The 12,872-nt window shown below is 40.9% G+C and overlaps 1 protein-coding gene across 4 annotated transcripts in view; it reads left to right on the plus strand.

Annotated features, from left to right (window-relative positions):
* CPQ (carboxypeptidase Q) overlaps nt 1–12,872 on the plus strand; it is a 161,782-nt gene that overhangs the window by 18,108 nt on the left and 130,802 nt on the right. For all 4 annotated transcript variants that reach the window (XR_010070054.1, XM_063327242.1, XM_063327243.1 and 1 more), the window contains one exon: nt 4,563–5,017. Coding sequence is in view for 3 of the 4 variants with exons in the window: in XM_063327242.1 (XP_063183312.1) it covers nt 4,563–5,017 (455 nt within the window). In the remaining variant the exon portion in view is untranslated. The remainder of the gene's footprint in view (nt 1–4,562; nt 5,018–12,872) is intronic.

Below are 12,872 nucleotides of genomic sequence, written 5' to 3' on the forward strand. Positions count from 1 at the left end.
ATGCTGCTGGTTTTGAATGAGGCCAGGAAAGGCAAGGGAAGCATTTCTTAGCTAAGGGAAATGTGATAACTATGGTTTCATTTCTCCATTGAAAAAATGCGTGAAGTTGGTAGCTGGGGACTCTGACTTTGCCAATGCTAATTAAACGATCCCCCTGTGTTTTCTGTTTAACAACTGAATGTATCAGCTTTGTCTGGTAGATTTTGCAAACCATTAAACAAAACCCCAAACCTTAAGTTTTTTAAACTAACTGTACAAAGTTGTTGTCATACTTCACTCAGCAAGAATTTGTCTTATGGCAGAAATCAGATTATCTTTCTTGCTTCTTTGTGGATGAGGAATTTGGCAAAAATCAGGGAACGAGCATGGTCATCCTGAGAAAATTACTATTGTCTCTAGCAGAGGATGTCTATAAGCACGTAATTAACTGGTCCAAAGGGAAGCAACATGGGGAAAGTACAGAGCATAGCAATAAAAATACACCAATACCCTCTGTGTAGTATAACCACAAATAAACAGTAACTCAGACTAGAAAAGGCATTACACAGTTCTCTGTCACTGTCCTGAGATAACCCGAGTCTTCTGCTCCTGGTTGTTTAAAGACCTTTGCCCTGTCTGTCTCGCAGAGAGAGAGGAAATCTGTGTGATGGATTTGTCATTCATAGATGAAATCACAGATGATTTTTGTTGTTCTTTTGGGAAAATGATGCTTCACTGTGAAGAATTTGTTACTGCCTTGATCTCAAGTTTAGGGAACATTTGAATAGTTAAAGAGAATAGCTTAATATTCGTATATTGCTAAAGCTATTGTTTAACTTGCTGTTTATGAAAAGACCCATAAAGACCTATGAAAGGCTGGCAGTTTGTACTGGTTATCATATGAGCTAGGCTTGGTGACTCAAAAAATTGTCTGTGTGTGTTTTTTTGGGGAGTTGTTTGCTGGTTTTTTGGGGGTTTTGTTGTTGGTTTCATTTCTTTTCTGGTGGTTTATGGATCCTAGAAGTGTGGTTTAATCCTTTCACTTTTTTCTGTGTCTTAATTCTGCATTGCACAGCCGGCATTTCAGGTGGCATCTTATGAATGCATGCCTGGTATGTCATCCCCCCTTCTTGGGAGCTGATCAAACAGCTCTCACAAAAATGTTGTGGTTGCCTCTTCTGTTTACATTGACGAATCCATGCTTCTAAGTGCTTGTACACTAATAAACACAATGTGGGGAATAAATATGAGGAGTTGGAGATCTGCGTGCAGTTGCAGGGCTGTGATCTTGTTGGGGTCATGGAGAAGTGGAGGAATAGCTCACATGACAGGAATGATGTCATGGATGGATATATGCTCTTTAGGAAGGACAGGCTGGGAAGAAAAGGAGGCGCGCTTGCCCTTTGTGAGAAGACAGCTGGTGTGCTTGGCGTTCTGCCTGGGGATGGGTGATGAGCCAACTGAGACCTTATGGGTAAGGATTAAAGAGCAGACCAATATGGGTGATGTTGTAGTAGCTGTCTGCTATATGTCTAGCCTATAGCAGATCAGGAAAAACAAGTAGATGAGACCTGGACAGCTAGAAGTAGCTTCTCATTCACAGACCCTGATGCTCGTGGTGGACTTTAACCATCCCAATATCTGCTATAGGGTCAGAACATCATGTTATGAGCAATCCAGGAGGTTCCTTACACAAGTATAGAAAAGCCAGCAAGGAGAGGTGCTCTGCTGGACCTCATAGAAGCAAGGAAGGGCTGGTTGTGGAATATACCACCCTGATGGCAGGGTGCAAAGAGGATGGAGCCAGGTTCTTTTCAGTGATGCCCAGTGACAGGACCAGAGGCAATGGGCACACACTGAAACACAGGAGGTCCCATCTGAACATCAGGAAACATTTTTTACAGTGGTGGTGACTGCGGTGGAACAGGATGCCCAGAGGGTTTGTGGAGTCTCCCTCCCTGGATACATTCAAAAGCCATGTGGACATGGTCGTGGGCAGCCTGGTCTAGATGGCCCTGCTTGAACAGCGGGAATGAACAAGATGAGCTCTGGAGGTCCCTTCCAACTTCAACCATTGCGTGATTCTGTGATGTACACCTTTCTGGCTTTCCAGAAGTTATGCTTTAAAGTTACAAGCGCTTTCTTATAGTAACATATAGGAAGGGTAAACATTCACATTATCATATCAACTTAGGCTCTTTACTGAGGGTGGTAATTCAGCTTTTCCTAGCATGCTCTGCCACTGTTAAAGTGAAGCTTCTTTGGAAGAAAAAAGTGAATAAAAATCTGACAAAAAGTAGAAGTGAAGTGGCAACTGTAACTACCAAAGCTACATCCGAATTTGCCAGATTCTTGTTTATCTCAGCATGTTTCTTGAGCGAGGGGAAGTCAAATGAGTAGTTCCTGCAACCTACACTGAGACAAAGATTTCTAGGTGGAAATATAAATACACTGAAACTAAGAGAGGAAAGGAGAGGAAATGGGGCAAAATACATATTAGATGTGATGTCAGAATTCATTGTATATTAAGGTAACTTCATTATGTCAAAGGCTTATTTTTATTTATTTTTAGCAAATGTTGGAAAATGGTCCAGAATGAGCGTCTTGAGAAAATGAGTTCATCTATTTGTGGTTCGTTATAAAAAGCATCAGTGGAAAGGTGCTTTCTTACATTAGATCATTCAGAATGGAGCTTGCAGAAACTTTGAATACAACTGTGGCATGTGCTTGCAGAGGCGCAAAACTCGTGTAACCTCATCTTTACTTTCTCAGGAGTTGGCTTGACTGCTGGTTTGCTGTGTGGCTTCTGGTGGTGGGATTTAATTCAGGAATATCCTGCAGTCAGTGTTGTGTGGCACGCAGATGAGGTAGATAGTCTGGTCCCTTCTGGCATTATGGTCTACAAAGCTATTTGGTTATTGTGAAATTTGCCTACTCCATAAAATGACTGAAAATTAATGCTCAATTAAAGCTCCTGTAGTGTGCAATTGTCTGAAATTAAAGGAGGATTTTTTTGTAGTTTGCATATGAATATAATATGTGGATATAATGTCTGTAAATACATACGTATAAATGTACACGCACACTTCTACCCTTCACCCTACCTTTTTACTGGCTCTCTGTATGTGTGTAATATCATGAACCAAAAATACAAGATAAGTATGTTGTCATGATTCCTCAGGTCAGTAATTATAAAATGAAGAGCATAACTCTCCAGAAATACTAAGTAAGTACAAACAGGGAAGAAAGATAATGTGGAAATCTTAACAGCAAAAGTTTTTAGTAATACTTCTGCCATGCAGGTCTGATTTACTCATATTTTATCCATATTACCTAACTAATTGGTCCTTTGCTATTTGTAGAACAATTGTTTCCAAGAAAAACATGTTTTGTAGAGCAGGGTCTAACATTTGCCTTTAGTGTTACTGTTTTTTTTAAGACAACTTACCAATATTTTTGAAAAAGAATGTATTCCCATGAAAATCCGTGAAAATGGCAAAAATGCTGAATCAAAATCTTTTTGGGCTAGTAGTAATTGTCACTTCACTTGGCTGTAGCTAATTACTATTGTTTAAAATCTCATAATAGCTGCAGCTATAGAGCTGATTTAAAGGCCTGATTTCTTATTGCTAATTTTTATCATTCAAATTGCAGCCTGATTTAAATTCAAAGGACAATGAAACATTTTCATTTTCTCTTCTGTATATCAATAAAGACATTTATATTTTGGGTTTGGATAATCATACTTCCTGTGTTATAAAGGAGCTTTGCAACTACTCCAACTGATTCCAAAGATTTCATTGTCAGTTCAATTAATAGTGTAGACAAACTGTTGCTTTTATGGGATTGGAAATTTGTAAGATCTTAAAAATGAGAACTTTTAATGATAAGATGGATAAACTGTAAAGCATTAACAAAGATAACTCTTGGTATTCAACACAGGATCAGCACCCTTGGTGCTGCAACTCTCTACAGTGCTGCTGAAGTCAGTCCTTAAGAGACACACCAGTTAATAAGAAATTGTGTTTCTCTGGTAGTCATGGATTTATGCAATGAAGAAACTCATACTTTCTTCTTGGGGGCATTGGATCTAAATTGCTCGGACACCTTTCTAGTGCAACAGAAAGTGCTTTCCTCATTATAAAGATAGAAATGAAGAAGCACTTTTATTAATGAATGTTTTAAGAAATGTCCAGGTGTTTTGTGTGAAGATATTTGATTTGGCATTTCTAGCAAATCCTGCTCCTAACAGAAAGGAGATGCAAAGCTCCTCCTGGACTGGAGCAGCCCTGGCTTTTGATTTGGTGAAGGATGTGATTATTTAAAGAGATGCAGCATTCCAAGCATGTTTCTGAAGACCACAACAAAGGTTGTGTCCAGTTGTTTAAGTATCTTTTTCATTTGCTTGCAATAATTGTCTCCAAGTTGAGTTTACTTTCCTGATCAAAGCATTTTCCCGGTAAATGGATTTCTTCTTATTTTGGCCTGTCTGCCAATCCAAATAACAGAAAACTGGTATTGCTGATAGCTGTATGATTATTTTTTTGAATATTCTTTTTTTCTTTCCTTTTTGTCTCCAACAGGACATCTGTGGAAAATAGAAAAGAAAAAATGAAGTATGTATTTTTAATATTTTTCATGAATTTATTACCACAATATGCTGGGAAGTCATTGAGAAGAGATGACAGTAACCCAAAACCATTTGAAGATATTAAAAATGAGATAGCTGGCTATACTGATGTTGCTAAAGCTATTATTGATCTTGCTGTTCATGGAAAAGCTCAGAACAGATCCTATGAAAGATTAGCAGTTTTTGCTGATACCATAGGACCTAGACTCAGTGGTTCGAAAAATCTAGATGCAGCCATCAAGTATATGTTCAGTGCTCTGCAGGAAGATGGGCTGGAAAATGTGCATCTGGAGCCTGTGAAAATACCACACTGGGAAAGAGGAGAAGAGTTTGCAATGATGCTGGAACCAAGGAATCACAGCATTGCTATTTTGGGGCTTGGGAGCAGTGTTCCAACTCCTCCAGAAGGTAACTCTTCCTTTTGGAATGAAGTATCACTTTTTAACACCAAATTGTATTATATTCCTAATACCTTCTTCTCTCAATGGACAAACTGAAGTTTTCTTTCAGCTATAATAGTTCTGCAAGACAAGATGCTATTGTTCTGGGTCTTTTCTGTATGACATGTCTGTGAATGATGCAGTTTGGTTTAATTCAGTTCAGTTGAACCAGTCTGTAAAATCAGAGTTGGTTCCGGAACTCTCTATTAATTCTATACCCTTTTGTTTAACACTGCTGAATCTCACTTGCAAAGACTCTGCTCCTCCTCTGAGGCTGGCTGGCAAGTTGTTCTTGTGACCTGGGTTTTTCCAGTCCTTCTTTTTAATTTTGTCCACAGAAGCTCTCCATGGGGTGTTGAGTTGACACGTGTTCTGCTCTTCTTGCCATGCCCTGTCCTGCGAAGCTCAGCAATTCACTCTGGCAAAAAACAAGACAGCAGGAAGAGGAGGAGAATCTCCTGCTGAGCTTGGAAAGTGCTAATATTTGAATGCTAAGGGGGCAGTTGCATGGCAATTGGTATCTGTTTGTCCATGCCTTCCCCTCTTCTCTCCACTTGCTGTCTCATGCTCACCTTGGAAGGGTCTTTGGCTCGCCTGTCACTGGACTGTGTGTTGCCTTTTAGTGGATCATATGTGATATGCTACTTCGGGAACAAGAATGATCGTCAGCTGTGCTCAGTAAAATTCAAGTGTTTTGAGCCCCAAAATATTAGCTTGCTTGCAAATGAAATGATTTATAGGATTCTCTTTTTGTACATATTGATATGGGGCTTTCTCAGGATTGCTATTTTAAGGCCGGAAGACAACCTTCCTCTGTGACTGAGCTCCATAAATAACAACAGGCTTATTCCTAGACCAGTTCAAAAGCATTCTTATCCCTTTATGAGAAAATAAATTTAGTTTAGGAAATAAAAGGTAACATGATACTTATAACTTTTTTTTATGAATCGTAAATTTTTGTGATAGTGAGCTTAGTATTTGAAATGAAACAAATACTGTATAAAAGCTGTTTCGTTTAGAAAAAAAATATATAGCCTTTTAGAACACAACAAATAAAACTGGGTAATTTAAGACATGTTTGGAATAAATCTTACTTGGTTTGGGAAACTACTGCTTTAAATTTTGTCTGAGGTATTTCTGTCATACTGAGGTAAACACATACCTAAAATGCAAAACAACTAAAACCATTAATAGTATCTGTTTATCCCAGGATATGTCTAAGGCTTAGTGCTTTGACAGGAGAATATTTACAGCAAAGGTTAAACCTACAACTTATTTTGTATCCTTTCCAGTCCTATTCCAAAATTCCTAGAAAGGAAGCTAAAATTAAAATGGCGTTTCTGGTATTGAGCAAGTGTTACTGAACCTGCAAAGAGAACGAGCAATTTCATCTTGGCGAACATCTTCACATCCCAAGTCGTCTATTTTTTGCATCCCTTTCTTAGCTGTGTAGTTATTTGCACTTGCCTTACTCCTAGGTTTGTCTTTTTCATTTAAAGAGATACTGAAGTGAGATGTTTAGAAATGCTTGCAGAGGCTAACCGTGTCCTTTTTCACCTGTAAAGATCTTATTATACCAGTGACTGAATAGTTGGGGTAGTACCTGTAGCTGGTGGTGTCTTGAGATAAGACTGTATTATCCAGTGCTGGTTTGTGCTGAGTAATGTTCAAAAACCCCACATTATTCTTCCTCACCTTTTTACTTTCCTCTGACATGTGCTGTGTTTCTGAAGAGGTGTGTGCATTGGTGCTAGAAGACTGCATGGCAATGAGATCTCTCACAGAAGAGCAGGTAGTTTCTCACACTTAGTGGAATCATTTTGATTAAATTGCTCACCTTCTGACTTAAAATCCATCCTACTGTTTGTGGCTGTTAATGATTTCTGCTGGTCTCATCTTGCTCTGTGCAAGCTGTGACAGGTTGTCGTGCTTGAGGAGGTTATGTGGGGTAGCTCATCCCTGGTGAGCTCTTGGCTCTTGTTCTTCCGATCGCTGGACCGGACGCCTGGCTGACGGAAATGCCTGGAGAGAGCTGCTCGTCATCAGCCTCTCCGGGCGAGAGAATTGCAAGGTGTGCTGCTCATAAAAATGCCTGTTCTAAAACTCTCACTCATCCCAAGCATGGAATAAAAAAATGTGTGGTTGGACTCTTAAAACCACTGCCTCATCACTTCTGAGGAATTCATTCCTAGATCCGCTCCCTCTGCTCTAACCAGAATTGTCACTGTGCCCTATTCCTGAGAAAAAGGGATAGACAGCTGCCCTAAATCACATCGGAAATATTTGAACAATTTCCCTCAGTGAGGGAATATCGGCAGTTCAGATTTGTCTTGTTTTAGCCAAGAAGCTGCGGCAGCGTGAGTCACCCTGTAATCAAAATCAAAATAATTCAACTCACCATGAGATGCCTGATGCTGATTCTCCTGGCACTGCACTGCTGTTGCTGCACAGGATCAAACCAGGGAGATCTACTGCTGCCATGCTGAGGTTTGCCAGAGGGACGCGTTAAAGGTCAAGGACAGGCTTTCAGATGCTGGCTCCACAAATCTGGCCATTGGTGCCTGGGTTCTGCCCAGGAACAGAGACACCCTTCAGAGCTGCCTCTAAAGTGGACTGTGCAGGCAATCCCTGAAGGTGTTTGGTATTAACTTGATAGTTATTGCACGCTTAAAACCAGTGTTCCTGTCAGGATACATTTTGGACCCTTAATTTTATGAACCACTGTCTCTGTAGAGCCCCGACAGATCCCTTCCTTGACACTACTGATCCTTGGAGCCAGAGGACAGCACTGGCTGTACTTTTTGTCTTTTAAGGTCTGGGTGTGGGGTTAAGACAAGAGGGGGGGGACTCCCCCATCCCAGCAGGAGGTACAAGAGACCATTTCTTGCTTTCTCATCCTCTCAGTTATGTCTTGTATTCCTCCCTTTCCCAGTCTTGAGACTTGATGAGCTAAGAAAATAGGAAGCATTGGCAGAAACTTAGAATGTTGTTTCTCTCTGGATGTGCTTAATGCTTCATGCTGGACTCGGTGGCTCCCAGTGCCCTCAGAGCTCCTCCTGGACCTCAGCTCCCCAAGCTAGTGTTCTGAAGGGCTCTTTGTTAACATGACAATGGCTGAACAGTGGTTAGAAACCTGATTTGTATGTTGGAAATTCAGGGTTTATTTTCCCTTGTATCCACGGAAATTCAAACCAGTGTTTCCTAGAGTGACCCAATGGCCACAGCACACACTGAGGCTGCTCGCTTTCCATTTCGGCATATAACATGTGACTGTGTGGAAAAAGGTGAAAATGAAAAAAATATAGGAAGCCCTATATAGTAGCAGTGTTTTAGCCGTGGAGCCTGAGCCAGCATTGACTCCAGGTTACAAGGAGTATCTCTTCCTGCAGGTGTTCTGTCTATCTAACCCATGCCCGTGGGGTTGAAAAACTTATGGGACATGGACAAAGCTTTGCCCGTTTATTGGATTTGCTGGGATTTGCCCACTTTGTCTCAGATATGAGTTTGGCATAGAGCTGGTTGGCTCACTCAAGGTTGGAACAGTTCTGATGATGTACAGGAGGCTTTTCGGTACCTTGTGATCTTGTGGATAAAATCCACATTTTCCTATTTTTTTTCTTCAGGACTAGGCAACATGCCAGGATGTCAAGTTTCTAGATCCAGTCTGATTTACACAGCAAAAAGGGCCAGCACAGAAAAGGTTAGATTTTTTTTTTTTTATTGAAGAGGGAAAAAAACTTTTCCTTTCAATGTGTCCCAAGATTTGAAGGTGTTGGGTCAAAGAGAATGTTTTTCACTGCCTTTGATCTCATTACAAGGAGGGAGTAGCTTTCATGCCTGTCTTAGTGACAGGGAGAAGAGAAACAGGAAACACAGAGTGACCTGGCTTTACAGAAGTCAGAAGAGACTGAAAATGGTCACCACCTTGAAGAAATGGATTCCTAGGTAACAGACAGGATTGAATGTTAGGAATTGCTCAGTTTAGGGAGCTGACAAACTGGAGGTTTACCATATTTAGTCAATGTCCTTGTTTCATTTGCAGTGTTTCAACATTGGCAAAACATACAGATATATATAGAGAGAGTCTGTGTTGATTTCTGGTAGTACTGATTATATCCCCCAAATTCTGAGAAAAATAGATATAATTGTTGCTTTGAGAATCCCACAATTGAAGGAAAGTAGTAGTTTAGCAGATGTTTGACCATAAAGTATCAAAGAATTCATATTTTTTGCATGTGTTTTAAAACGCACTTTTTTTTTTCCTGATGGGTGACCCTGCCCTTTCATTTTAAAGAAATACTGACAAGTAGAACCAGCCCCAGAATACAGCCTGCCTGAAACGTCTCCTCAAAAAAGGAACAGTCTCTGGTTTCTATGTACTGTTTGTTGCAGCAAAACTGAAATAATATAAATATGAAGATGATATATTGGCAGACTTTTTTCCTAGTTTTTGTGTTGAAGTCGTGGGTTTTTTTGTTTAACTATCAACAACATTTGGTCCAGTCTTGCTCTTATAGAAGGTGGTGGGAGTTTTGCCACTTAGATAAGATTAATATAGTTTCAGCCTGTTATTTATAAAATGGGAATAATATGTGTCTCAAAGCTGTTGAAGGCGTGTGCTCTTGCCGTAGGCTCACAGTTGCCTTAAACCAGGGATGCTGCTGAAAGAAGTGGTCTGGCCCCAGTCCCGGTTGATGTATTTTTCCCCAGTGATGACCCTCCTTTTTTTGTTTCTCTGTGGTGAAGTGGATTAGATTAACAAAAGGCCAACAAAAAAGTTAACTTTAATGCGTATCAGAGGAATTACCCTTGAGTTGCCAGCATCTTGGATGACCACTGACCTACTGGGAGAGAAGGAGATCCTTCTGGAGAGATATGGGTAGCCCCTTTGAGGAAGGGTTCAGTGCTGAGAACAGGGGTTGGAGGGAGTCGTAGGCACGAGAGCATAGTGCAAAGCCCTCCTTCTGTCTTCACTGAATCCCTCTTTTTCTATGCGTGAGAAGCTATTGATTCACATCTTGAGACCACGAGCCTCAGTGTTGGGTCCCTGGATTGTTTATTATTACTTAGAGCAGCGCTGCTTGCGGTATGATAATTATGCTACTGTTTTTCTTGGAATGTAAAAGAAGATGTCCATGAAGGACCTCAGATGCTGTGGTGTTTAGTGGCCAGCATCTGGGCAAAAAGTTAGTTCAGTGGCATTTCAAAGACATAGAGAGTAGGAGTAGCTGTGTGGCTTTGAGGTGGACGTGCTGTCTGGGAAGAACATGGATTCCAGTCGCTGCTTTAATAAGTGTTCCAGTGAGCTATATGGATTGGCAACTGCAAAAATTTGAATTTTCAGGTCTTGGCCCTTTTCAGTGTCGCTGTGTTGAGGGTGTTTACCTCAAGGATGGTAAGCCTAGGCTGAAGCTCCTGCCTTACACTAAGGGAGGCAGGATTTGAACATGATTTTCTGCATGCGTGGGGAATGCATGTACAGCTCAGTGGCACTATCACCTTTCCTCCCAGGGGACAGCCTGCAGTGATTGGCATCTTGACTTTCTAAGGAGGGAAATGTTACCCTTGATACTTCCTGCCTTGGACACCTATGTGCTCCAAAACTGCCTTTTCTGGATCCCGTTCTTGGGCGGCCGATTCTCTCCAGACATTGCACATTGCATAGCAAGCCTGTGTCCTGTGCAGGGCTGCTCCTGGGAGATACAGACCTGTTGCCCTGCTCTTTTGGCGTCCAAGGCTTCGTGCTGGGGGTCAGGTCCAACCCCCTTGCTGCTAGGATTTACTGCTGCACAATAGGCTACACGTTATTGAAACCAAACTGTTCTGATGAGATCCAGTACTTCCTGGAAATTGTAAGTCATATTTGTCGGAAATGTAACTATTATACAGTGTTTATTTTTCTCTGTGTTCTTCTTAAAGAACAGAGTAATACATTTAGTCTCTGTGCCATACATCAGAGCTGAATGGCCTCATATCCTTTTTGGATAACTCTCACATGTAATTTTAGTTTCATGAAGTAATTCTCTTTGCTGTTCCACAGGGTAGGTGAGGTCACATTTTCCAGAAGTATATTCAGATTTTACAAAATCTTTCTTCCTGATAAAAGCCCTCTTTTTTGTTTCACAGTTCCCCTAAAATAATTAATCTCTTCTTCATATTATAATTTTTATACCAATGTATATTGATATGTGACGATAGAGCAAATGTGTTTTTAGGTGTTAAAGTATTTTAAATTTTCAGTACATGCTAATAATATTTGAGGCAGAAAAAAAATAAGTGATGACACAAATCTTTCATTTGCTTCAGCTTGACACCAAGCCTTAATTTGATGAGCTCATTATGGACCCAGAATTTGGGTTTGTTTTCCTGAAAACCTTGTTGAATTATGTGGGGCACTGGGGGAAAGCTGAACTAATTCCTACAGAGAGCTGAAAAGCATCATATTTTTAAAAGAGGTAAGTTGGAGTTGAGGGGATGAATGTTTTCTGGGCTGATTTTAGAGGGTGCTGAATCTAAATAGGATATAATGCCAGGTCCCTAATCTACTTAGCTTTCAAGAATATATTTGCCTTCTCTCTCTACACCCCAAAGCCTTGTTTTCTTTGACCTGTCCCAGCAACTCCCTTTCTTCCCGATCTCCAGACACAGATACCTGCTTTTTCCCTGTTGCATGCTTCATCTTCTTATATCCTCATCCACAGGTATGATCCTGGCACATGATCTGGTTCTCTGCAGGGTGGTGTGGCATCCGGGGTCCAAGACTGCCATATTTATCAGAGAACTCGCATCCCAGCTCCTACATTTTAACTTTGTATGTGCAGCTCTTTCCTATGACCTATGCAAAAAAATTTCTAGGTTCTCTGTCACTCTGTGAAAGAAGCTACCTTGCAAATAGGCACAAGACAGTGCATGTGGGCCATTTCTGAAAGAAGCAGAGGCATGGTTGAGTCTGAAGGACAATTGGACTAGCCAGGCCAAGGTCAGAAAAGCCTGGGGCTACCACCTGCATGTGCTTAGGGTCAGCATGGAATACAGTATACCTTGATGCAGCAGCTTCCAGGATAAATTAGCTTTGTGGGAGAGCTGAGGTGGAAATGGAGAAATCTGAGAAGTGGCAGCCATGGGGTAGACAAGAACCGAGGGAATCAATGTGATCTGATGTCGCTGTGAGGCAGGGCTGCGATCATCACGCAGGCTTCATGCACTGCTTTTGTGGTGTGCTGCTGCTCCTACTCTGTTTTCCTACCATGAAGTGCTTTGATTTCCTGCTCCTGGTGTTCTGCTGCCTGGTTGTGATGAATGGGGAGGCAGCACTCTCCCTCCCTCTTGTTTTCATGACTGCAGAGGCTGGAACAAGTTTCAGATACGTTCTGCAGTTTCAAAATCTCCACCAGTACCAGAACAATTAGATGTGTTGTTGACTTTTTGAGTTGGTATTTCAGGCAGTATTTTATGCTTAGGATGCAAAAATTTTCAATATGTAACACACAAGGAAGTTTATCAGAGACTTAGTTCATGTAGTTTCCAGGTTTACTGTGTCTAGACCTAAAAATAGAGTATTTTATTTTAAGAGAAAATTGCCTTGCCTATCACATTATTTATTTGACAGTGGCACCTTCAGTGCATGGGGATCAGCAGCATCAGTATTCTATAGTTGATTTGTAAGAGAAATCGTAATTCTTATGTTAACACAGTGTGAAGTAAATGAAGTTTGGAAGGTATGTAGGGGTGAGTTGTTCACTTGCTGTTACTGAAAAAATTCATTCTCAAATTAATGATGTCCGCATTTGGTTTTGTAACTAGATCTCCAAGGGACTGTTTTC

The sequence above is a fragment of the Chroicocephalus ridibundus genome, chromosome 2 (assembly GCF_963924245.1).
Source record: "Chroicocephalus ridibundus chromosome 2, bChrRid1.1, whole genome shotgun sequence".
NCBI classification, from domain to species: domain Eukaryota; kingdom Metazoa; phylum Chordata; class Aves; order Charadriiformes; family Laridae; genus Chroicocephalus; species Chroicocephalus ridibundus.